This window comes from Octopus bimaculoides, chromosome 24 (genome assembly GCF_046866305.1).
Source record: "Octopus bimaculoides isolate indiv1 chromosome 24, ASM4686630v1, whole genome shotgun sequence".
Classification (NCBI taxonomy): Eukaryota; Metazoa; Mollusca; class Cephalopoda; order Octopoda; family Octopodidae; genus Octopus; species Octopus bimaculoides.
Window position 1 is genome coordinate 28,158,659 of NC_142951.1, and position 27,975 is coordinate 28,186,633.

At 37.2% G+C, this 27,975-nt stretch overlaps 2 protein-coding genes across 4 annotated transcripts in view; one reads left to right on the forward strand and one right to left on the reverse strand.

Annotated features, from left to right (window-relative positions):
- The window catches only part of LOC106882221 (eukaryotic translation initiation factor 3 subunit M), a 79,276-nt gene extending 71,137 nt beyond the window's left edge, over positions 1-8,139 (reverse strand). The window contains exons 1-2 of one of the 3 annotated variants that reach the window (XM_089340994.1): positions 8,093-8,139; positions 6,916-7,016 (exon numbers count right to left, since the gene is read on the reverse strand). The gene's annotated coding sequence lies outside the window, so the exon portion shown is untranslated. Of the gene's footprint in view, positions 1-6,915; positions 7,017-7,886; positions 8,005-8,092 lie in introns of those variants that run through there. The other 2 variants (XM_052976850.2, XM_089340995.1) reach the window with 2 other exon arrangements.
- Positions 1,834-15,819, forward strand: LOC106877624 (liver carboxylesterase 1F). The gene is made up of 5 exons (XM_014926566.3): positions 1,834-1,900; positions 9,587-10,684; positions 11,645-11,969; positions 12,511-12,582; positions 14,375-15,819. The coding sequence occupies exons 2-5, from the start codon at positions 9,779-9,781 to the stop codon at positions 14,917-14,919; spliced, it is 1,848 nt and encodes a 615-aa protein (XP_014782052.1). The 5' UTR covers positions 1,834-1,900; positions 9,587-9,778; the 3' UTR covers positions 14,920-15,819.
- Positions 15,820-27,975: the final 12,156 nt, after the last annotated feature.

Genomic DNA, 27,975 nt, shown 5'->3' on the forward strand with positions numbered 1-27,975 from the left:
AATCAATATTAGGTGGGGCATATTTATGTGAATGTGTGCGCGCGTATGTATATACATATATAACTTACATATATATATTTGCACATATACCGATATGTATATATATATATATATATATATATATATATATATATATATATATATATATATATATATATATATATATATATTCTTTTACTTGTTTCAGTCATTTGACTGCGGCCATGCTGGAGACAACCGATGCTGGTGTGTTTATGTCCCAAAATCTAGCGGTTCGCCAAAAGAGACCGGTAGAATAAGTACTAGGCTTACAAAGAATAAGTCTTGGGGGCGATTTCTTTGACAAACACCCGTTAAGGCGGTGCTCCAGCATGGCCGCAGTCAAATGGCTGAAACAAGTAAAGTAAAAAAGTATATATATATATATATATAGTCTGTAGTTCATATACTCGTAAAAGAAGCGCACTCTAAAGCATTAGGGCTATATATATATTATAGAGGGACCGTTAGTTTCGCACTTATAAAGCGTTTGGCAGTATAGGCGACCCGTCACACTCTAATGGCTAAGCGCTTTATAGGTGCGAAACCACTGGTCACTCTATGACTGGCCATTACATTTAACTTCCTACATACATACATACATACATACCTACATACTTACATATATGAAAAGGTTGTGTTATTATAATATTCCACATACAAAAACAGCCATACCAACAATTCCAACATACTTCGTGTGTGTGTGTGTGTGTGTGTGCATGTGTTTGTGTGCAAATGTTTGTGTGTTTGTCCCCCCCCCCCCACCAACATCGCTTGACAACCGTAATTTAGCGGTTCGGCAAAAGAGACTGATAAAATAAGTACTAGGCTTACAAAGAATAAGTCCTGGGGTCGATTTTTTCAACTAAAGTCGGTGCTCCAGCATGGCCGTAGTCAAATGACTGAAACAAGTTAAGAATATATATATGTGTGTGTGGGTTTGTGTGTCTGTGTTTGTACTCCCACCATCGCTTGACAACCGATGTTGGTGTGTTTACGTCCCCGTAACTAGCGGTTCGGCAAAACAGACCGGTACAATAAGTACTAGGCTTACAAAGAATAATTCTTGGGGTCGATTTGTTCGACCAAAGTCGGTGCTCTAACATGGCTGCCAGTCAAATAACTGAAACAGATTTTTTTAAATGCACGGTGCTCCAGCATGGCCACAGTCAAATGACTGACACAAGTAAAACAATAAAAGAAAGAACATGTGCGTGTATGTGTGTGTGCGTGCATGTGTGTGTAAGTCGTCCAAGATTCCATAAGTCAGGGGAACAAATGCCCTATCTGTCAATAGAGTGGATATATATATATATATATATATATATATATATATATATAATTTATACACATGCATATATGCATTAAGAAGTTTGTTTGTTGTGACCGGTCAGAGAATTACCATTGGTTTCGCATATTTAAAGTGCCTAGCTTACCTAGGTAACTCGTCCACCAAACTCAAATGGCTGGAGGCACAGACCATCTCCACACACACACATATATATATACATATACACACACACACATTGACATACATTTTGTACGCACACATACTACACGTGTGGGTACATATATTATATATTATTATTATTGTTGCACCTTTCCTGTAGTTCTGAACCATCAGAAGACATCATTTTAAGCAAACTTCGAAAAGACGACGACCTTAAAGATGGGGAAAAAAAAAAAAAAGAAAAAAAAATGTCGGTCAATTATGGGAGACCACCATACCTTATATAGTATTGTAGGCGGAGTTACGCATGCGCACTGGTCTCTGTTACTGTTCAAAACAGCTGTGCAGGGAGTTGCACCATTTTCATTCTACAATATGGTTCGAAGTGTGAAGAAGAATAAAACGCAAAGGCGCCGCGGCGATGTCTGTCAGGTGAGTTTTCCTTTTATTTTTTCCCCCCTATCGCATTATTTTCAATACTCTTGCTATTACTGATGGCTTTTCGGCCCCGCAGCAGCTAGATCTATACTATTTAATAACGCACCCTTTATTTTAAAATAAACAGAAAATCAACAACAAATTAGTTTGCATTATTTGAAATAGATTTAGATGCTTTGTTTAGCAGGTTGGGCGATCTTGTAGAAAGAACCCTACGTTAGCTCGATTTCTTTGTTGTTATTGGTTTTTTTTTAAAAACTATAATCGATCATTTCTTTTGGGTGAAAGACGTTCCAACCATGAGCATCCCGCTAACCTCCCTCTCCCCCACCCCACATACACAGCAGAATCAAAGTCTGCCTAAGACTATATTATTTCTGTATCCTTTCCTTATTCCAGACAATAAGGATTGAAGATGCGCTTTTGAGGGAGATTTGACTGCTATTTCTAGCATCGATCAGACTCGCTCGTTGACTCAGTACATTTCTATTTATCGATCTGGTTTCTTGTAAAATTTTATTCCTCTGCTCGTAGGTTGTTCTAAATATGATCATCTGATCGTTTTCTATACTTACCACTACATTATTCAATTATATTCTTTCGTTTTTCGTCTTTCTTTCTCCAATTAGTGTATAATTAGAGTAGCTTTGGCATCCATGTCTGGCAGTTTCTCTCATTGAAATAAATCTACCTCTGTTTTGTTTTTAATATGATGGCTTTCCTTCTTCCATTTTCCTGAGCGTAAATTCTTACATAAATATTATGACAGATTTTTTAAAATATATATTTAAAAAAAAAAAGACAAACACAAACCAAGTTTGGACTTCATTGTTTACTTTCAGCATTTAAACATACACCTGTCAAAGAACCTGTATTTATTTTGTGGTTATATGTCTGTATGTGAATTTCTAACAAGGTTTCTTCAAATTTTTTTTTTTATATTAGACTGTCAATCAAAGCTACTTAGCAGACTGTTATTAAAATTAACCATCAACATCAATATTATTTTTCCTTTGGCCTAAGATTTATTTTATTCTCGGTAGAGTTTTATGTGGGCTTGTAATCCTTAGATATCCACATGATTTGAAAAAGCCATCAAGTGCTCGTAACCCCTCTGATAATATTCCGTTTTTAACAGGCAAACCTTTATCATCATCAGCGTCATTCCTCATCTTAAAATTATTTATTAAATTGGGAATATATCGGTAGAGAGAGGGAATTGACTCTCTGTCATCACTGTTTATTTTATTTTCATTCTTCCAGTTTTATGATCGATAACACACACACACACACACACAGATAGACCAAATAAAAAAAAATTGATATTCTCCTTCACTGCAAATTCTTTCTCGTTCCATTTAGAACTCCTGACATAATAATAATAAAGGAGACCAATGATCAACGGCGTTCTAGTTATGACCATCCCGTCAATTATATTGTGTATATCAGTTAATACATAGCTCAGTGTATCCCTGCGTTTTTTTTCTTTCCTTTTTAGTAGACTGTATACTGCTGTATATGTGGGAGGATTTCGAGAGGAAGGTTTGGCTGCCATTTTTAGCAGATCGTGTAATCGCGCAAAATGCGTCCCTCTTCCTGACCCCATTTGTAATAAAATAGACTTTCCTCATTTCAAAACGGAATGATGAAATCGCTACGACATGATCCTTATTTATCCTTTTCTTCTAAAATTGTATGTAATTCGATAAACATATTGTTTGTTTGTACTTATTCGAATGTTAAAATTCATTCAGCGACCATATATATATATATATATATATTTATTCAATAATATATATATATATATATATATATATATATATATATAATAATAAAGATATTAGGGATAAAATCCAAAATTACAGGTAAAAACTCAATTAAAATCAATTTATTAAAAATTAAAATTAAATTAAGTTTCACAGAGTAAAATATATATAAATATAAAGGAAAAGAACCAAGGAAATATATAGTTTTAGGGAAAAGAACTATATATATATATATATATATGTATACATGTCTCTTAAAGGATAGAGCTCAAAATCAATGCATTGAAGATACTTTATTGCAGCAACAATTATAATAACAGAAACAACCACAATAAGCCAAACCTATGCACATTTCAATAGGGTGTCCCGGAAATTTATAAAATTTGTTTTATAAAAGTATATATTTAATATATATATATATATATCATGCTGATGATATAAACGGGCAGCCATCAACATTTTCTATCCTAAGGGTTTTTCAACCCTACATTTACACGCTATTACGCTATTTTTTTATAGATTTATCTCCAAGTTTCAACGTCTCCCCCAAAAAATGAATTACTTAATGCTCTCATAAAGTTTCTAAAATTCTTATGACGCCAACTGTATATTTAAAGATAGATAGATATGTGAATATATATATTCCTAACTTTAATTTTAATATATTCACAATGACATTGTGGTGTTGGTTACCATGTCTGTTGGCGGCGGGGGGAGAGGGATTATCACTGAACCATGACGACTAATCGCTTAAAGTACGTTGGCGACAACAATTTACCGTTTTCCTATCATTTTTTTTATCTCCCTGCGCTCCCGTGCATCTCTTTGTGTTATGCAACTTTCGAATATGAAAATATTGATCTTCACTGATGTCGACAAACCAGTTTATAAATCAGAAAATAAAAATAGAACAAACCGGCTTCGAGTACTTTAGCATGGCAGGATATTATACATATATATATATATGTAAATGATATATTTCCAGTATTATTTTCATATTTTGATGCTGGACAGACTTGATCTAACAAACTTCTGAGCAAAGGTGTTCCCACTGTGACCGTTCCGTCCTTTGCTGGTATTTATTGTATCTGAAACTGCATCAACGAATGCGTCACTCGTCGCTACCCAACCTTCCCTGAAGATTGAGGGAGATTTGGCTGCCATTTGTAGAAGGCTGAGCGACTTAGCAGACCCACTCTCGATTATATATATATATATATATATATATATGCATGTGGGGACGGCTTGTGTGTGATTTAAAGGAGATTTAGCTACTAATTTCTAAGCGCCGCGATCACGCGGTTGCTCTTCCTTTGTTAAACATTAACCATCAATTGCATTTTCAGATTGTGTGTGTGTGCATGTATCTATATATACATGCATACACACTCACAAAACTATATTATATATCAAAGTATATATACGTACAAAATAATATACCCACGTGTGCGAGGGAGACTGTAGGTAGGTAGGTAGGTAGGTAGGTAGGTAGGTACACGCACACGTATATACAAGAACATGAGAAAATGTATTAAATCCTATTAAAAAAAACGTTGCTTAAAAGAAAGAAGTTTAATACTCTCAACCAATTCCTATCTAACCATTTTTTTTATATATAAATATATAATCCCAACTGCCGTCATATTTAAATCACGTTCGTTTTAAGATAATTTTTATATTATCAAACATGCAGATTAAGTCAGTGAACTCGAATATAATCCTCATCAAATAACCATTTCTAGGAACCTGACACAATTCGATAGTAATTTCCTTTTCTTATCCAACACCCCCGCATGATGAAGATAAGAAGAAAAAAACTAAATACATAAAGCTGAATATATATATATATATATATATATATATATATATATATATATATATATATGAATCGTCATCTGTTGTATATATTAGGGAGTGGTGAGGCAATTTTTGTGGGGTTTAGTTGAAGAGATAAGAATGGCGATCAATACTAGTTGGTGGAATGAGTAAAATAGAACACCTAAATACAAAATGCTTTTAAAAACATTTCTTTTTTTTTTTTTTCTGTTCGTTCTCAAGTATGTGTTTGTGTACTTTTGTGGTTACAAATTAGTGCCATTATATCACGATCGTCACCGTCGTCTTATCATCCTTGTCGGTGTCGGTGAAACGAAGCTACCTGTGAAGGGCGTGGATTGGCGGAGTGGGGGGGGGAGTCGTTCGAGGAGGATTATTGAGTTCAAATCCCGCTGAGGCCTTTCAGTTTTTTTTCTTTTTCGGACTGCATGAAATAAAAGACTTGTCACGTATTGAGTATTGAGATCGATGGTATTCGGTATCGACTCTTCCCTTTTCTTCTCAAAACTGCTGGCTAAACCAGAAACCATTGTATTTTATTATTGACAGGAATTTGCTTACAATGAGAACTTTGCTGCTGTTACTACTAGTGGCAGCAGTATTGGAGAGGGTGACAGGGATTAGTCTAGTCATAATAGTTCTTTTTTTTTTAATTAATTAATTTTATTATTATTACTCATGCATACTTTCGTTGTTTCGGCCTTGATAAAACGAAGCTAATAGTCATCTACCTTGCGGTATGTTGTGTCGTTGCACTCTTGAGTTCTTGGGTGTTTGGTACTACTAAAGCAGCTCGGACCCGAACGCGCAGTCGCGCGTCCGCGCTAGCTGGTCGTGAGTGGTCGATCCTAACCCTAACCCTAAACACGTATTCATTTGCACACGCGGGATAGGGTTAGGGATAGGGACAGGGTTAGGATCGACCACTCAAGACTAGCTAGCGCGGACGCGCGACTGCGCGTTCGGGTCCGCGCTGCTTTAGTAGTACCGGGTGTTTGACTTAATCCATGTGGGTAATTTCCTATTCGTAAAACCATAGTGATCCAAAAAGTTTATTTCAATAAAACATTTCATAATTATAAATGGTATGCACAACGAACAGCGCGTAAAAAAAAAAAATAAATAAATAAAAAAAAAGGGAAAATGTTGGTGATTTTGAAAAGAGTTTCGCCCTGGGCACGTGAGAATTCTTCCACACTCCACGGCGGGCGCACCAAGCAATACAAGTCGCTGAATCTGACAAAGATCGAGTCAGTGCCGTAATTGTATGCCTTTCATCGATTATCTGCTAATCTATGAGTATTTCGTTGGGATTCACAGTGAAAACTAGATGTAGAAGGGCGTGCACGAGACTTGCTAATCAAATTGGAAAGAAATTGAAAGGAAAACAAATTCAATTTTACGAACCTCAAATAGGCAAATCACCAATCATTCACTATCTTTTGCGGAGTCCAATGTTGCAGGCATTTAAGGATAAACCTTTCTTCATCACCCCAATCTTGGATGCCCTGGAAAAAATAAATAAGATATATAGAGCGCTCTTCCCCACTTTTTTTTTTTAATACATAAGAATAAAATGATGGTCAAAGGGAGACAAATTAGTATCTCCGCTTTTTGGAGAAGTTGATAATTAAAAAGTTGCAAACTCATGATTGAAATTTATTTTAATTCCAGCCAGTCAGATAGAAGTGGGAATTGCCATGTTCCCTCGCCATTTTGATTTTATTTTTCGGAGAGATGTTTTCACTCGCCATTTTTTATTCCTTTATTTATCTGAGAAATTAATAGTGCATCTGAGAGAAAGAGATGTGGAAAACTATTAATCAGCAAAAATCGTCAACAGTCGATATTTAAAGCCCACTAATAATAAAATGTAGTTCAATTTTATTGCTATGTTGTGAATTTTATTAAAATTATTAGACTGAAAATTTTCACAACAGAAGATAGGAGTGAGAAACCTTAATAAAACCAACTTCAGTGTACAACACGAAGAAATAAACTCACACACACGCGCAAACTATACATGCTTCACGTGGTTATCATACACCTATTGCTATACATAGGCTCTTGCTTCCTAACCACAGGGTTCTGGGTTCAGTCTTACTGCGTGCCGTCGTATATATATATATATATATATATATACATACACACACACGTGTTTCTGTGTGTGTGTGTGTGTCCTACTACTGCTTGACAATAGGTATTGGTGTGTTTATATCCCCGTAACTTAGCGATTCGGCGAAAGAGGACGATAGAATAAGTACCAGGCCTAAGGAAATAAGTACTGGGGTCAGCCCCAGCATGGCCACAGTCTAAAGGCTGAAACAGGTAAACGATAAAGATAAAGGTACATGTATTCACGCAATGACAATTACTACCTTCCTTTCATTTTCAAACGGTGTGGTTCAGTTTGTTTTGCTTAGTTTGCCATATTATATATATATATACAAAGTCCATAAAGCAGGGTCATGGGCGTTGCTATTCCACCCATAATTTAATGCTGAAAGAAAAAAAGAAAAAAAAAAGCAGAAAGACTAGCTTTGATAAAATTCATTATATTCTTTAGATATAAATATCCATTTACCTTAATTCACAGTATAAAGGCCACTCCCTCTAAAGAAAACAAAAATGACCCCGGGGAGGGGGGGGGCTAAGCTAAGCTTGCGTCATTTTAGCAAAAGGTCAGGATATAGGTCAGAGCTACGTAGTTCGAGAAAGGGAGGCTAGCAAAACTGAAATGCATCAAATAAGCTTGTGCACCTATTAACCGTTAAATACAGTGATAGGTTGCCCTTCCTATATCTGCATTTCTCAATGTGGTGGCCTTGTTAGAAAGTCTTGTGATTAATACTTGAAATGCAGCATCATTAGAAACAATTGTTATTAATATTTGTTAACTGAGAGAGCGTTTTTTAATAAGCATATTTCCAGATAACTCCTTCCTGTCTTGAAAAGAAATATTCTATCCTCTTTCCCTACCCACAAAAAAGTTGTGGGAGGGGAAACACCTGACACTGTATGAGTAATAGATAAACCATCATGGTTTGGCTAATCCCTGTCACCACTCCCTACATCACCATTAGTTGCAGCAGTAAAGCTCTCATTGTAACAAAATTGTTATTAATATTAAAATACTGTTAATGGCAATGAACTGGCAGAATTATTACCATGTTGGGCACACTGCCTAGTGGCATTTTGTTCATTTTTACATTCTGGGTTCAAATGTCACCAGAGTCACCTTCACCTTTCATCCTTTTAGGGGCAATAAAATAAGTATTAGTTGATCACTGGGGTTCGATGTAATTGCCTTAACCCCACCCCTGAACTTGCTGGTCTTGTGCCAAAATTTGAAAGCAATATTAAAATACTGTTAACAGACATATATATATATATATATACATGTGTGTGTGTATGTATATATATATATATATATATATATTATATATATCCTCATCATCATCATTTAACATCTGTTTTCCATGCTGGCATGGGTTAGACAGTTTGCCTGGAACTGGTAAGCTGGGGAACTACACCAGCTTCCAGTCTGATTTGGCATGATTTCTATGGCTGGACACCCTTCCTAACACCAACCATTCCAAGAGTGTAATGGGTGCTTTTTATGTGTTACTGGCATCGGTGCCATTTACATGACACCAGCATCAGCCATGACTATGAATTCACTTGGCTTGATGAGTCTTCTCAAGCACAGCATATCAACAAAGGCCATGGTCACTTGTTCTCGGCACAACAAAATTATCATATTAGTTGCAACTCTAGAGTATTTACATTAAACTCCTGTTATATAATCCTGTGTGATTCTATGCAAAGGGCTAATGCATTCGGTATGATCAAGTTCTTCTTGTAAATTTCATTTATTTGTTATCATTGATTATTGATAACAGAAATACGTGCAAGAGATGAAATAAATGAGTAGCAAATTTATACTTCATTTTTTATCTATTCTTATATGTGTGTGTGTGTATGTTTGTGTTTGTGTGTGTTAAAATGATGACGATGATTATATGTATATATATATACATACGCACATGCATATATACTTATCTTTTCTCTTTTCTAGGTTTGTTCACCTGGCACATGCGCTAAAATTCCATGAACTGTTACAAAGTGTTGGATTTTTTCATCAGTGAAAAAAATATCGCTTAAAGCAGTCAGAGAGACGCACAGACACCAAGTCAGATACAAAGAAAGAGAGATAGATAGAGAGACAGACAGACAGACACTCAGATATTTAACTCAATAGAAAACGAAAATGGCTCCTAATCTGATAACCCGAGAGCAGAATGTGGATGATGTATCTTCTGAGAACTCCGCTCCTGAAGAACCCAAGAAAGTCCCAAGGCCACATCACCAGTTACCAACCATTGTTATTGTATCTCAGGACACTGCATATGATCAACTCTTGCCAAGGCAATCCCTCTACCTGGATTATTCATATTGTACGCAACAGCATTACTGGCGGTCGAAGAAGGCGACGTTTCTGTTCTCCGTTGTCATATTGGTCCTCTTGGCACTGTTTTGTATAACCATTATAGCAACCACTAATATTGTGAAACAAGTGAAAGAATCCAACAAGAATCTAGCTCTGGTTGTTGAAACTGCTTGTGGACCGGTTGATGGGGAGTACGACGGTAAGAACTTTGTCTTCCGTGGGATACCTTATGCTGTACCGCCTACTGGGAGTCAGAGATGGAGCCAGCCAATTCCTAACATGTCCTCTGGTCAATGTCACCGGAAAAGGCAAACTGTTGACCGCACTAAATCTATTTTATGTTCCCAACGAAACTTCCAAAACGGCAACGTAATTGGCCAAGAAGACTGTCTCTATCTCAATATTTGGCTACCAAAGCGACTGCTTGAAGAAACAAACCTACCTGTTATTGTTATAATGCAAGGTGAAGGACAGAACTTAGACAGTGATGAAGAAGACCTTGGTGGAAAACAGTTTCAACTAATTCATACATTGATGTCGAAAGGCGAAGCTGTGCTTGTGAGTGTTAACTACAGACTGGGTGTGTTTGGCTTCCTGGCAGTTGATTCTGATGAACAAAACACAACTTCGGCAAGAATAAATGGAAATTATGGATTGATGGACCAGATCCTCGCTTTACAGTGGATCAAAAAAAACATTGAAAATTTTCATGGAGATCCTAACTTAGTAAGTTTCTCTACAAAATTGATTTCCTTTTCATATAATTATATTTCCAATGTTTCAATGCATTGTCTTCTGATTTATAGTGTTAGAGGAGCCCCTGGATTGCCTGAGTACTTTCAGCTGTGATATGGAGGTTTGGTCAACTTTGCAGAAGTATAGAAGAGAAAATTATCTTTAGAGTAGAAATATTCTATGGGATTTATGAGTATTGTAATTTTCTTGGTAGAAAAAGCTGTTGTTTTATGACTTAAGACGTGGGTAGTTTATGTTGAAATAAAAGGTGTGGAGAGGACATGTTACTTATACTGTGACTAAACTAATTGATGTCTTAGTATTAGAGGCTTGATGAAGAAATTATTGTAACTACTACAGTTGTTGTTATTGATGATGTTTAGCTGTGATTGTATAGATCTGTTTAACCCTTTAGTGTTCAGATTACTCTGTTAAATGTAATACTTTTTCACTCAAATTGTTTTGAATTAATCATGCATTATCTGATAGCTTTGAGATTTTGATAATGTGATTATTCATTTTTAGAATGACAATGTAGGTTAGGTGTGAGAGGCTAGATATGGCCAGTTTGAATTTAAAACATGTAGAATATATTGGGGTGGATATGGCCGGTTTAAACACTAAAGGGTTAAATTCATTTTCAAAGTGATTTAAAGGAGATTTGGCTGTTGTTTGAAGCAGAGAGGGTGACCTCATAAAGGCTCCCTTAATTCATTTAAAACCACTGAAGATAATTTATAAAAATGTACAGAAGTTTAATCTTGGTTTCTTTGTATTGTTAAGTTCCTTAGTTAAAAATAGCTTAGGAAAAAAAAAGTCTTTAAAAACTTCCCAAGGTTGTTCTAGAATTGAGGAGATTAAAGACTGTTTTAGGATATTTCTTGTTATAAATTCAAAGAAAATATGATGTGGTGAATTTTTTAATACAAGAATGGCCTGTTTTTCTTTTAGGTGATTGTGTATGGTGAGTCGAGTGGCACCGAGGCACTATTGGGTCTACTTAAAAGCCCCAAATCCAAGAACCTGCTTCAAGGAATGTTTGCTGTTGATCCTGCGTGGCTGCCTATTAAGACTTTGGATGATGTTAAAGATCTCAACAACATAGCTTTATCAAAAACCACATGCGAAAATGATGTCGAATGCTTGAGGAAACTGGACGCAAGTCAAATAGTTGAAAGCTTCTTTGTGAGTGAACCAGAGAAACAAAGCTCCCTCCATGTAGGGCTGAAGCAGTACTTACATCCATACCAGCACAATTTAGCACTGATTATTGATGGTAAGTAAGAGAGAAACTGTTTTCTTTGTGTGGTTTATAATTCCTTCGAGTTTTTTGTTTATTGGTTCAGTGGATAAGGTATCTGGTGGTCTCTTGTTGCAGGGAAGCAGGTTCAAGACCAGTTAGAAGGTGGTGCGAAAACTTAAACTTAACCGAGCTGTATGGTGCCCAGTCATGAGATAGAAGCTGTCCTGTCCAGTGTTGTGACATGGGAGGTGGAGCTAGAGTGGTGTTGGATATAACTTAACTGACTCGACTGCCTGTGACGTTAGTCTGGCGGGTCTTGCGGTAAATGTATGCAATACAACCGATCAACTTCAGGACAGGTATGTCCTTGAGTCCAGGTGGTGTTAGATTGATACAGCTCACATGATGCTTACTCAATACCACACCTTTTTGTTACCTACTGTGAGTTTTGATCTTTTAAACCTTCCATTGTTTTTTGGTTTTTTTGACCCACATGTCCACCCACCCCATACTCTTTTTTTTTTTTTTTTTCTCACCTGAAAGCTCTAACTTCTTTATATCTTATTCTTTTCAGAAAATACTTTGTTCTTTGATGAGAAGAAAGAAATGTCTAATTACGAACATCCCAATGTTCCTATTTTTATTGGTGAGTATCACTTGATGTAGGCACAATGATCTCCTTCATGAGATCTGTGATTTATTGTGTTGTAATTCATTCGATTTCATTGTACATGAAAATGTTATTATATCATTCGATTGTATGTGACCCCAATCACATTGTATTGTCCCCTCTATGTTAGCCCACATGGGTAATGGAAAAACAGATCCTCTTCATAAGATTTGTATTTCATGTGAAGACATAAATAAGACTTGAGTTGTGTTGGGAATAACACTATGGTGATTGCTCTGAGAATTTAGGACTGGAAACTTGTAAATATTCACGACTGGTAACTACCACATAAACTCTGGTGGCTTAATCCTCTAGCTTTTAAGCTGCCTCTGATATCCTACCTGTTTTATGTTCAAACTAGCCTGATCTGGCTTCTTGCAACATATCCTACAATGTCATTCTAAAAATAAGCATCATCAAAATCTGAAAAGTATGAGGTAGTGCATGATTAACTCCAAACACTATGAATAAATTAGCATTACATTTGACAGAGTAATCTGATGGCTTTATTAATCACATAGCTATACCAAGGAAAGATAACTCGTTCTGCAGCAGCTGTTTGTTGGGAAATAAGACCCTTCCTCCACAGCACAAGTGTTAAGGCCACATCCCCTGGTAAAAAAAAATTGGCCTGCAAGAGTCCTGCGCCAGTGTCGTGTAAAAAGCACTCATGCTGGTGTCACATAGAAGCGCTCGTGCCAGTGGCACATTAGAAGCAGCCAGCACACACTGTAAAGTGGTTGGCATCAGGAAGAACATCCAGCTGTAAAGACCAAATCAAATCAGACTGGAACCTGGTGCAGCTTTCCAGCTCTGGTCCAACCCATGCCAGCATATAGACGGATGTTAAAGGATGATTATGATGATGATATATATAAATATGTTTGTGTATGTAGGTATAGGTACAGGTGTGCTATAGGCTTGGCTATATGGTAAGAAGTTAGCTTCCCAATCACATGGTTTTGGGCTCAATCCCACTGTGGCACCTTGAGCAAGTGTCTTTCACTATAGCGATGGGCTAACCACAGTCTTGTGTGTGGATTTAGTAGTTGGAAACTGAAAGAAGACCATTGTGTATATATATATATGTGTGTGTGTGTGTGTGTGTATGTATGTATGCTTGTGTCTTCTTGTCTTGATGTTACCTGGAAGCTGTAAAATGACTGTCATACAAGGACTTCTTAACACTTGTGCCTATGCATGTTTGTATATATATATATATATAATTAAGGGATCAGCAACAGTTGCTTCACCACATGCCGAAGTTCAGAAATAGCAGCTAACTCCAACAGATAGCAGTACTTATAACTCACAAAGGCAAAACAAGAAGAAAAAACAATGAAACTAACCACTCTTAGTTAATCATAGACGCGTTTCACCTTAATATTCCTTTATCCTTTTATTTGTAATTCATAAATTAATATTCCTTTACCCTTTTATTTGTTATATATATATATTTATGTGTTATTTCTTTACTGCCCACAAGGGGCTACACACAGAGGGGACAAACAAAGACAGACAAACGGATTAAGTCGATTATATCGACACCAGTGCGTAACTGGTACTTATTTAATCGACCCTGAAAGGATGAAAGGCAAAGTCGACCTCGGCGGAATTTGAACTCAGAATGTAGTGGCAGACGAAATACCGCTAAGCATTTCGCCCGGCGTGCTAACGTTTCTGCCAGCTCGCCTATATTTATATGTGTGTGTGTGTGTGTGTGTGTCTATATGTTTATGTAAAACTTTGTCATCTTTTCTATTTCCAGGACAAGTTTGTCGCCATTTCTGTGATACTGGAAAAGACAAACCAAACAGCCATGCCAAGAATATTGGCCAGATGTTCAACATGGAACCAAAGACAATGCAACGCGCTATGAAATTCTACAATGCACAAAAAGACAGAATAAAGACCAAAGCTGATATTGTCAGCGAAATGGCATTTGATATCAAAATGTGTCAGACTGAGAAACTCTTACATAGTGCTAACTTCCCAAACTATTATTTGGTTTCCCTTCCCAGAAACTCTCTAGTCCATGGTTGCAGTAGCAGCAGCAGCAGCAACAGAAAACTCAGCTCGTCATTTCTGTGCTCCAATAACTTACACAAGGAACTCTCCACTAAAACGTCAAAAGTAATAAATGCTAAAGCTGATCTCCGTCTCTTGTGGAATGACATATTCTTACTGGTAACCAAACAGCATCCTTCTGGCCCCCTTGGCCATAAAGATGTTGACCATGTTGTCTCAGTTGCTCCTGATTCCCAGAACAGTGTATGTCATTTTTGGGACCATCACAAACTTTTTCAGTTTTAGAGTTCTTTATTTATTTATTTCTATTTTTGTAAAAAGAGTATATGTATATGCGCTTGTAACCGCATATACAGGCAGTTGTTTTTGTATATAGTTTTTGTTCTTGTTGTTGTTTATGGAACTTCCAAATGATGTTTGCTTCTGTTTAAAGAGGGAAAAAGAATCCTTTATAAAATTAAATTAATCTGGAGAAAGAGTATGTGTATGTTTACATACACACACTTTTATCAACACACATGCACTCTATTGGAAATAGCAATTTTTTTTTTTTAAAGTTATATTAGCTTGACATTAAAACTGCGGTGAGAATTAACCAGGAGTTTATAGAAAGGGATGGGTGATATGAAAAAGTAAATTCCATGGATCAATTCTCTTTCATACTTTACTGTAGCATTTTGGTCTTGTTCCTGTGTGTAAATTGCTTTTATGAAATAGAATTAAATAATAAAAAAAACAGCAAAAACTAAGAACGAAAAATCTATTAGGAATCTCAGAAAAATAAGTCTTTTTTTTTTGGAAGAAAAGTTCTGATAGCGGCAGGAGATATTACTGAAAGAAATAATTTATATAAGTGCAAAATGAAATTCGGGATTATTAGTATTATTAAGATGGTGAGCTGGTAGAATTATTAGTACACTGGGCAAAATGCTTAGCGACATTTCATCCATCTTTATATGTTCTGAGTTCAAATTCTACTGGGGTCGACTTTGCCTTTCATCCTTTCAGGGGTCACTAAAATAAATACCAGTTGAACACTGAAGTCAGTGTAGTCAACTACCCCCCATCTTCCCTCAAAATTTCAGGCCTTGTTCATATAGCAAAAAGGATCATTATTATTGTTGTTTTATTTATTTATTATTCTTATTTCGAGTTGTGGTTTTTGTAACTAGGGAGGGGGGGGGGGGGGATAAAAATAACGTTTCGGTGATCTGAAAAAAATCTGTTTATGTGTTATGTGTGGATTGATACTAATTCAGAAAATAACACACACACAAAGTATTTATGTCCTGTTGCAACAAATGAAGTAAATACTCTGCAGATTCTCTGTATGTGTGTGTGTGTGTGTGTAGTAGATGTGGCGGCATAAAACGTGAGAGGATTTTAGATCACGGTTTTATGTAGTTTTTGATCACAGTTTTATGTGATTTTTGATAAGACATCCTCATCACACAGTATTTCAAAGACCTCATGCTGACCCAGCAACTTCTCTTCTGCATGCAGGGTGCGCATGTGCAAAATCATGTTGTCACTATGGTTAACAAGCGAGTGTGAAAACTACTTGCTTCAAAGTAACTGGTTGTTTCATAGTTACTCCTGTTTTGAAATTAATAATATATAATTGTCTTTGGACAGTTGGAAATTTAAGCAGTGTTTTAATCAATCTCCGTTCCAAGCTTTATTGAAGCATGTATGTATGTGTGCATATAAATATATATATTATATATATTCTTGGTTCATATGCTTCAACGGACAAACTGTTTGTGTCTTAAGGTGATAGTTTACCAATGAACAAAAAATATTTTCTTTGATGTGCTATTTCTTTCTTTGATACTCTATTTTACACGAAATAACATGACTGGCAAATAAATCTTCTGTGATTTGCTCCACCATTCCGTATATTTATATATACATATATTGGGCTAGCTTGGCCTCTAATGCTGATATAACTATCTCTACTCCATGGAAATTGAATCTCTGCTGCCAAACTGTCACTTATTTATTCTCATGTGAAGTTATACTGTTTCCATGTTTAGAATCTTTCACGACACAATGGTTATAGCCATACGCAATTGCTATGCAATTATGAATCTAATCTGTGAAAAAGGTTGCCATATCTTATTTAAGATGACGCTATGCTGCCTTTTGTTATTTGAGAGACACAGGATAAAGAGATGGAGATGAACTTTGTATATACTTGGCTATTTAAATTAAATTGCTGCTCCTGTTCATTATTATTACTGCTTGCTACTACTACTACTACTACTACTACTACTACTACAACACAGGCTTGTAAAAAAATTTAAAAAACCAGTTACTCTTTAGTGACTACATTTTGGTCTAACATGAGATGTCCTTCGTCTACACATACTACACACACACACAAATGTTTTATTCAGGAAACTATATTATTAGAAAAAGAAAAAAAAAATATGTGGCAAATTAATATTGGTACAATAAATATACTAGGGTGTCCACAAGGTCTAGGTACATAGAGTAAAAAAATTCATAACACAAACAATTAAATATAAGAAATAATAATTCCTTAAAGTATGTGTTAATCTCCATGTGGGTACATGGAGTAAATAAAATCATAACAGAAACAATTAAATATCAGAAATAATAAGTTCTTAAAGTATGTGTTAATCCCCATGTATCCAGACTTTGTGGACACCCTGTATAAATATAACATATATATATATATATATATATATATATATATATTTGAATGAAATTAATGTACTCAAACTATTTAAACAAAATATAAGATCTTTTTGTTTTTTTCTTGTAGTTACACTTAGATGATTGCTTATTACATAATATAACATAATGATTGATCAAGCAGATTTTCAACAGCACAAATTGTGAACTCTGCAGAAGTGGGGAAACATGTAAAGTGTAGAAATCTGCACTATAAGTGTGCATCATTTAGAAGCAAAGATCCACTCTCATAACTGTTGTACTGGGTACAAACTTTAATCCAGCTCTAAATCGCATTTTTCTGCCTCACTTACCTCAAATTACCGTTTATTTCTTGTAATTTTTTTTTTCTTCAGTCTAGTAGAACTAAATATAGTTGCATGGAGATTAAAATTGTCAAATGTCTGCAAACAAAGAAAACATAGAGAAAAATGGTGTTGATTATTATAACAATTGCTACTACTTTCTAGTACAGTGTAATCTTTTTTTTTTCTCCCCCTCTGAGTTAACATTCCATACAAAATGTCACTTCTACTTCATAGCAATATATTGGTGAGTTAGTTGTGAACAAAGAGAAAGGGAGAGGTTTTTTTTTTTTTTTTTGTATCTTAAATCAAATCTGAATTGGTTGGTGGTGTGACTTTGTAGATTCGGTCTCATTATAAGGAATCTATGTCTAGTCAGTTTCAGTTGTGAAAAAAATCCGGTGAATTTCTGAAAGTTGAATGTTGTTGTTAGAAATAAAACCCCAGGTTGATCCTGGTTGAATAAACCCCCAAGAACAAAAAGGCATTGATGCCTTAATCATTTCACACCTAGGTCTGTAACATCCACATTCTCCTTTTTCCGTCTTACAGACAATAGGTGTGTGATTTGAAAGAGGTTTAACTGCTACTTCTAGCAGGTCAAGCAACCACACAAAGGCCTCTTTCTATGGCATTTGAAATGTTTCATATCCGGTGAAGAACAACGTTCTGTCTACCATAATGAAGACACTGAACACCACCTCCATTTAAATAGTTACTCTTTATTGAAGGACAAACTGTTTCTTATTACTGCAGCCAGACTTAAACAGAAGCCATTGTAAATTATCATGTCTCATTTCTTTAGTATTATAAAAAAAATGAAAGACTGTCATGTTTTTTTTTATTTCACACACAAAATCTGTTGTTTTTATTTTTTCCTTTTTTTTTTTGTTGATATCAAAAATTTTACAATTTAAATAAAAAAAAAGTTTTGAGAGATATATATTTTTTTGTCTTGTTTCTTTTCAAATATAAGTGTGAAGTGGAGGCGCAATGGCCCAGTGGTTAGGGCAGCGGACTCGCGGTCATAGGATCGCGGTTTCGATTCCCAGACCGGGCGTTGTGAGTGTTTATTGAGCGCAAACACCTAAAGCTCCACGAGGCTCCGGCAGGGGATGGTGGCGAACCCTGCTGTACTCTTTCACCACAACTTTCTCTCAATCTTTCTTCCTGTTTCTGTTGTATCTGTAATTCAAAGGGTCAGCCTTGTCACTCTGTGTCACGCTGAATATCCCCGAGAACTACGTTAAGGGTACACGTGTCTGTGGAATGCTCAACCACTTGCACGTTAATTTCACGAGCAGGCTGTTCCGTTGATCGGATCAACTGGAACCCTCGACGTCGTAAGCAACAGAGTGCCACCAACAACACAAGTGTGTATTGGTGGGGAGGGTTTTGGAGTTTCTGGTTAACCACACGACAGTCCGACTGCATGGTACCTTGGGCAAGTGTCTTTAACAATAGCTTTGGGCCGACCAAAGCCTTGTGAGTGGATTTGACAGGTGGAAACTGAAAGAAGCCCATTGTGTATAATTGATTCAAACTCTCTCTGTGTTATGCATGTTGGGGAATAAATGAATGGCTGAATGAGGGCAGCTCTGATGAAAGGAAAAATTAATCATGTTTGTCAATCTACCATCTGCTTTTGCTAGCAGATGGTAAATAGACTTCGGATCTTTTTTAAAATGGGGGCCACATTTTTCATTAACGAAACACTTTGAAACTTGGAACACTGGTAGAATGTGTCATATAAAACATCTTTTTCTCTTAGGGATTTCTTTTTTTTTAAAGAAGACTAAGTTATTCCATGTGAAAGTTGTCGTATTTCTGTAATTTCAACCAATCACTGACGTCCATTCAGCCGATATACATTAAGTGCCGACTACATAAACAAACGATTCTGAAACAATTAACCCTAACCTTAGGGTTAGGGTTAAAGCAAATTTAAAATGAAAAAAGCAAATAAAACGAAGGTATGGCGATTAAATACGCTTTACATCGCTTAATTAGCAAAGGAGTAAATGCAAACAACTGAATACTTGTCAGTGATTGGTTGAAATTATCGAAATAAGACAATTTTTTTACATGAAATAAATTCGAATACAAAAATATTTTTCTGTTCTATAACACAAAATAGATAAGTATACGAAGTTTGAAAGTCTTTCCGTACCAGGTAAATAGACTTCTCATATTCCTCACAGACACAGGCAGATTGTGAACAACTAAAAACCAAGAAGCTTTACCACATAAGCCAGGCTGTTTTCTTCTGCAGGTACCAAAATAGGGCAGTAACTTTAAATGTAGGCACAATAAAAAGTAGGTCTAGTGAAATTGCAGAGATGCTGGAATGGAGTATACTGTGTGCAAGAAATAAGATGGAAGGGATGGGATCTTCAACCAAACTACTCATGGGTAGAAAACAGTAGTTCAAACTCTTCTTGGTGAGCAGTAGTGGGGTAGGTATACTGTGAGATGAGAGATGGATAGATAAAATAACAGAAGTTGTCAGAGTATGTGATAGCATAATTAAGTCATGGTTAATTATAGGCAGCACCTCGACATACTCCCCACAGGTGGGACTGTCAGAAGTATCACTTCTATGAGACCTTCTGTAGACTACCTCACCAATGAGTGACAGCATCCTCATTATTGTTGCTGGTGTCTTCAAGGGACATGATGGTCAACACATTGATGGCTTTTGTGATGTACAGAAAGGTTATGGTTATGGCTTGAGACAGGTAGGTGTAAGGCTTCTGAAGTTTTGTGATGCAACTGGTCTTAACAATTTGTAACATACTCTTTAAGAAACCATCCAACTACCTCATCAATTACCAATCTGGTGAACACATAAGTTAGCTTAGCTTACATTCTCACCAGGGAACAAGACAGAAGGATTATTGTGAATATCAAAACCTTTCCTAGCAAAGAATGCCCCTATATAACATAGGTTAGTGGCTGGTGATTTCTGTGTCAGAGCTATGTAGACACAGCATGGAAAAGGATTTGGAAATTAAACGATCCAACGATTGGGAAACGGTTTAGGAAAATTATAAATGACATTCATGCCTGTAGATGAGATTTATATACCTGTTGCATAGCTGACTAGGTATTTCAACAAGATAAACTGATCAGGGCTACAGATCTGACATGACTGGAGTAAAGTCCCAGCCAAGCTAAAACTAACATAGTGGAGCCTGGTGTAGCCATTTGGTTCACCAGTCCTCAGTCAAAAGTCCAACCCATGCTAGCATGGAAAGCGGACGTTAAACGATGATCATGACTAGAAGGGTATCTAGGCATTAGATGTGCATGGCTTAAGATGAGGCAGAAAAGAAGACGTTTGCATATGTTCTGCAGCTTGAGGATCAGAGGTGAGAAGTGTTCAGGACTACGAGACAATGTGTAAGAGAGAAACAAGTTGACATTAGTAAGAAGTGTGTTTGAAATAACGACAGCAAACTTGCCATTGATTGGAACAAAAGTAAGTGGTGTGGAAGTGCTATAATGAAAGGCTTTTGAATGAGGAGAATGCATGGGACAAACGGATTATCCCATGCTGATCCAACAGAGGGAACAGTGATTCAAGTTAACAGCAATGTGGTAGATAAAGTGATCAAGAATATGAAGAGTGGGGAAAGTCACAGGTTCATGAAGTGGGATACAGTATTGCCATTTGGATAGTCAATATAACCATCCAGGAGGTTGTCATTCCCTATGACTGGCATTGCAGCATTATCATAAACTGTTACAAGGACAAAAGCGATGCCTTAGAGAGGAGCAACTATATAGAGGAATCAGACCTGTAGATCAAGTTACGAAGGTCACAGAGAAAGCCATGGCCCAATCGATCCATCATAGAATCTACCTGGATGTGATGCAGATGAGACACTACAAACGAAATCTTCCCTGTGGCAACTACAGAAATACAAGGCTAAGAATAAGCCACTGTTTCTGATTTTTGTTGATTTGGAGAAAGCATTTGACAGGGTACCATGTTCAGTTATCTGGTGGGCACGACAGAAGCCAGGAATTGGCGAATGGCTTGTGCAGATGTTCATGTTACATAGCTTGAACAAGTTACGTACAATGATACACGAAGTAAAGTAAGAATTGGCAAATGACTTCAGTGATGAATTTAGTGTAAAGGCAGGTGTCTGTTTATATCCTTACGTCTCCAATATCGGAAGTACGATTGAAATTGTCGACAATAGATGAAGAATACATTGTAATAGGGTTATAACAATACAAAATAGAAACAGCGGCAGTAACAAACACGTAATGAATCAACAATCAATATTTCCAACAAACTAAATCGAACTGTACCTGGACTTCGAAGATCAAACTACGAACTTTTTCTTTATTTACCACTCTGGGCATATCCAAGAGGGAGAACAGACAAAACATAGAAAGTTCATGTTTTCCCGCCGACTTACGTAAGACTTCTGCTATTTATATGTAGGGGTCCTGTACTCTCGCCACAACGTCTCGCTTTTTGAGGTTTCGAGTTCCGAAGGGATAAAAAAAAAAAAATTTGGTCAAACTAAAGCGTTTGACCCGAGCTCAAAAAAAAATTTAGTGTAATAGGTGTAAAACAGCTTGCTGAGAACGACTGAAAAAAAAAAAAAATGCGCGCTCGCGAACGGGGTGGGGGTGGGGAGAGGACTCGGAACATTCACATCGTCACACATCGTTAATCCCATGGCCTCTAAACTATCGTGTTTGACCCGAGCTCAAAAACGAAAAAAAAATTAGTGTAATAGGTGCTAATTTTCTTTTTCTGTTTTTGTTATTTTCAGTAATTTGATCTCAGTGACAGTGAAAGGTTTTATTTAGTGAAATTAAACTAACAATAAAATATTTCCAACAGAACAATTGGTGTGACAAATGCCACCCTATCCTCCTGTCACCCCTACCATTTCACTTCTTTCACTGAGATATTCATTTTGATGTAACATTCTGTGTAGGAGTGGACTGGAATAGCTTGGTTTTTCCTGACAAACAATGGTGGTAGTGGTGGTGGTGGTGGCGGTGGCGGTGCTGGTTCTCCATCAGTTGTTGGTTTGATTTCCATGACGAGCATTCAAGGTGTTTGCTCAACTGAATCCCTAATCGAGAAATTAATCAGGTGTGGCTGCATGGTAAGGAGTTTGCTTCCCGACCTCATGCTTTTGGGGCTCGGTCTCACTGTGTGGCAACTCGGCCATCTTGAAAACAGCCTTGCACTACCAAAAACCTTGTGAGTGGGTTTGGTAAACGGACACTGAAAAAAAACGTTGGCATAGATAAATATATTTTGGGGTTATTGGTTAAAAAAAGTTCTCTGATCCCTGATCTAGGATAAGATAATTTGTCAGTGGCGGTCATGCATGTATGACAGAGTGTTCGTGTATTGAAAAATAAGTTAGGCATAAAAGGAATTAGATGTAGAGTGCAAGAGAGAAGACTGTGCTGCTTCGATCATGTGACACATATGGAAGAGGACAGTTGCATAGAAAGTGCCAATCATTTAAAGTGGATGGAACTTGTGGCAGAGGGATACCCAGGGAAACATAGGATATACATTTTTAGCTGAACAAATCAACTCCAGGATTTATTCTTTGTAAGCCTAGTACTTATTCTGTCGGTCTGTTTTGCCAAACCACTAAGTTATAGGGTTATAAACACACCTACATCGGTTGTCAAGCGATGATGGGGTGGGGGGACAAACACAGACACACAAACACACATATACACAATGGACTTCTTTCAGTTTCTGTCTACTCTAAATCCACTCACAAGGCTTTGGTTGGCCCAAGGCTATAGTAGAAAACACTTACGCAAGGTGCCACGCAGTGGGACTGAACCCAGAACCATGTGGTTGGTAAGCAAGCTACTTGTATCTATACAGGGTGTCCACAAGGTCTGGGTACATGGTGTAAATAAAATCATTACATAAACAATTAAATATAAGAAATAATAATTTCTTAAAGTATATGTTAATCCCCATGTGGGTACATGGAGTAAATAAAATAATTACATAAGCAATTAAATATAAGAAATTATAATTTCTTAAAGTATATGTTAATCCCCATGTACCCAGACTTTGTGGACACCCTGTATAACGAACTTATTGTACACAGTGCTTAGGTGCACTGCAACTCATCAGAAAATATAACCAAAACTGCATGAACAGTACATAGAATATGCACAGGAAGTGAATAATAATATTCTATTTAGTGTGCATGCAGTTTGGGTTACTTTTTCTGAGTTGTAGTGTAATGCTGAAAATGAAGTACTGAAGATTGATTTCAAGATAGTGAGCCTTATCTGTGCTTGAGAAGACCCATCCACCATAACAGAATTGGTATCTTAAAACCACTTCGGTATGTATGTGCAAAGCTCTGCCCCTCCTCCATTCTCACTTTCCCATGAAGCTTCTCCTCTCCGCCTCATTCCCTAACACTCATCACTTCCCTATCTCTGATATCATTCGATTACCATAATCACCTGAGAGCAGAATAGACACATACTACATCCCTTCCCTTTTGCTATTTTCCCCCACCCCAGAACCACATCCATTCCTAATTATCTTCCTCCAGCCATACTCTCTCTCCCTTCTACTATACCCCATCCTTAACTCCACCTTTATCCTCTATCGCTCTCAGTGTCCTCGCATATCTAACATATCCCCACCAATGAACCACACCTATATCTCTCACCATCAATTACTACAGTCAACTCAATCCCATCTAACTATATCTCTCCTCACATTCTTATGAAACGTTCCCCTCTGTCCCACTCCCACCCACTCACCAAGTCCTATCCTCTGTATCACTTCACTGGTATTCACCCATCACTGTACCTTGATGGAATGTCCTGACACATATCCACAACCATCTCTCTCACTCTCTCTATCTTTCTCTCGCTTCTCCACTGGGATATCTTTGTATCTCTCCAACAGAAAGACACCTATCTCTATATCCATGTATTATTCTTTTAGCCTCTTCTCAATTGGCACAAAGCGACCTCCATCAATACTACTTCGCACAGTCAAGGATACATTATCTTATCTTGCAAGTTACTTGGTCACCCCGCTGATGCCACGAAAAAAAAAAAAAGAAGAAAGAACATCCAGTACACTCTGTAAAGTGGCTGACATTGGGAAGGTCATCCAGTCATAGAAACCGTGCCAAAACAAAACAATAGAGCTTGGTACAGTCCTGTGGAATATCAGCTCTTGTCAAACGTCCAATCCATGGTAGCATGAAAAACGGATGTTAAACGATGATGATGGTAGCGGTGGCTATATTCGTCTATAAGTCAACAGCCACCACATAAACGTGTATATATAATGAGTACGAAAACATTTTCAATCGTTTTCCGCAAGAACCCGGTAATTGTTAACAAACATGGACAAAGGGAGACAATTCCAAGACATTAAGTAGACGTAGTTTTTGATTAGCTTCCCTTACCCAGTATGTCTAAAATCAAAAGTATTCTGTGACTACCCTGTCTTTCTTAAGGTGGTAGTGTATGAGGGAGCTGTGACTGCTATTTCCTACAGGTTGAATGATCATGTGGATGGCTCCGCTGTTCATTTATATAGCTATTTTATTTGTTATTTCGAGATTAATCTGTATTGCTTGTTCAACAAGTTTATTTTACTCTTTTACTTGTTTCAGTCATTTGACTGCGGCCATACTGGAGTACCGCTTTTAGTCGAGAACATCGACCCCAGGACTTTTTCTTTGTAAGCCTAGTACTTATTCTATCGGTCTCTTTTTGCCGAACCACTAAGTTACGGGGACGTAAACACACCAGCATTGGTTGTCAAGCGATGGTGGGGGGACAAACACAGACACACAGAGTTTCCATCTACCAAATCCACTCACAAGGCTTTGGTCAGCCTGAGGCTATAAGTAGAAGACACTTGCCCAAGGTGCCACGCAGTGGGACTGAACCCGGAACCATGTGGCTGGTAAGCAAGCTACTTACCACACATATTGTACATCTGTTTATTTTATTACCATCCCAGCTTGGGTTGGATGGGACCCATAACATCTCACCATGGCTCTATATTATCTAGCACACACACACCAACAATGAAAACCAGCCTATTGTGTTGTTGTGCATGCCATGGATTGGGTTTTATCACTCGAAAGCCCCTTCCTGATATCAATCACTTTACAAAACAAACTGAATACCAGCTAGCCCTGATGCTGGTACTAGCAAGGATGATGCCCGTAGAAGCTCTCAGCGAGTCTCCTCTACCTGTATCAGGTTCTTATTCAAAGTTACTTCCTTCCTAGACAGGTATCTTACTCCACAGCTTATGGCGTGTCCATACCTTTGTTCATTCTCTCTTGGCATAAGTTTCTTTCACAGCTAGATACTCTTCCCTGTCACCAATCATTTAATAGAGTGGACTGCATGATTTTATCAGACCATCAGTCCGAGAGACATTGTCTGTGCCAAGACTAAAGTGTCCTATTATTGCCTGTTGTTCTGAGTCTGGGTGTGTTGAAATCATGAGATGTAGCTTGGGGGATGAACTTACTGAATCAACGATGAATGTTACTAGATGCTAGGCAGGTGCATAGACAACAAACCTGTCAATGGCCAGGATCAACCAATTCCATTAGTGAACTACTGCTATCGCCAACAGTTAAGGCATTCACAAATGAGATATTTCAACCAGCAAAAGACCAATGTAACTAAAAAACAGACTAGGCATTCATGCCTCGTCGCTCAAATGGGATGACTGGCATGGAAGGATTACATTGGTCCAGGCAAGTCACCTAACCTGGATGAATGGATTCGTCCATTCATTCCTAATGGATTAAATAATGCACAAGCATATAAAAGACTATTTATAAGAAAACATCTTGTAATCAGAACATTTATGATACGTGGCAAAAATCAGAAATCCAAAGGTTGGTGTTGGCAACAAGATCTGTTGAGTGTAAACTTAATGGCATTCAATAGAATTCCCTCCATTTATTATAGAGTTCATGACTGTTTTGTAGTAGTATATAACCTTTATAAATACTTCCATGCAGTGTCATCTTAAGGCATGGACATACTGGAAGGTTGCCTGGGAAATTCATGAACATAGGGCCTAATTCTGATCAGTGGGTGTCATGTGGCCTGCTGTTAATAAATACTCAACTGATCTGCCTAGACCCCTCAAGGATCCCAGGGTCTAACTTTGATCGATATGTGTTATGACTGGCTATCAATAAATAAATACTATAGGGTCCAGTGCATTGATCTGCCCAGGTGTCTATAACGCTAAGATGGCCCCTGTTTACATGGTCATTATTCTGTCAAACTTCAGGGTGGCGAGCTGGTAGAATTATTAGCACGCCGGATGAAATGCTTAGCAGTATTTCGTCTGTCTTCAAGTTCTGAGTTCAAATTCCGCCGAGGTCGACTTTGCCTTTCATCCTTTTGGGGTCGATAAATTAAGTACCAGTTACGCACTGGGGTCTATGTAATCGACTTAATCCGTTCGTCTGTTCTTGTTTGTTCCCTCTATGTTTAGCCCCTTGTGGGCAATAACGAAATAGGTATTTCGTCTGTCTTCAAGTTCTGAGTTCAAATGCTGCCAGGGTCAACTTTGCTTTTCATCCTTTCGGGGTCGATGAACTAAACACTAGTTATGTACTGGGGGGTCAATGTAATCGACTCATCCCCTCCCCCAAAATTCCAGGCCTTGTGCCTATAGTAGAAAGGATTATTCTGTCAATCCTTTTCTCTTATAAGTGGCTTGTCTTTCAACAAATTCTCATTTTCTCACTGTTGTTGTCTCCTCTCGTAAAACGAATTGCTATAGTTCTGTTCTTTCAACATCTATTGTATAGAACTCTCTTCTTCTTCCTTGTGTGTCTGTTAGACATAATTTTCATTCTTTTGAATCTTGCACTGATGGTTTTAAGTTGGTGAAAGCTTCTCGTTAGATTTTTATTTTTTTATTTTTGTAACTCACATTAAACTACATGGCTGCCTGAGCGTGAGCATATATGTAACTTCATACAGTGTATGTGTGTAAATGCATGGATTATTTAAGAAATTTGTTTTAGTAATTTTAGGGGTTTGGATAGATTGTATGTGTATGTATGTGAGTGGATAATTTCAGAGGGAATGTGTGTATGGGTAGTTTGAGAGAGGGTGAGAAAGAGAGAGAAAGAAAACGTGTGTATGGTAGGGTAGTTTGAGGGAGAGGAAAACAAAGTGCAGATAGAGAGAGAGAGAGTGTGTGTGTGTATGTATGTGTGAGTAGATAAATTGAGAGAGAATGTGTGTATGGGTAGTTTAAGAGAGGGCGAGAGAGAGAGAAAGAAAATGTGTGTGTGTG

Bases quoted from the DNA above. Each gene is read 5' to 3' on its own strand.
- LOC106877624 (XM_014926566.3), top strand. From the start codon at position 9,779: ATGGCTCCTAATCTGATAACCCGAGAGCAGAATGTGGATGATGTATCT. The intron at 10,685-11,644 runs GTAAGTTTCTCT...TTTTTCTTTTAG, and splicing joins TTCATGGAGATCCTAACTTA to GTGATTGTGTATGGTGAGTC. The intron at 12,583-14,374 runs GTGAGTATCACT...TTCTATTTCCAG, and splicing joins CAATGTTCCTATTTTTATTG to GACAAGTTTGTCGCCATTTC.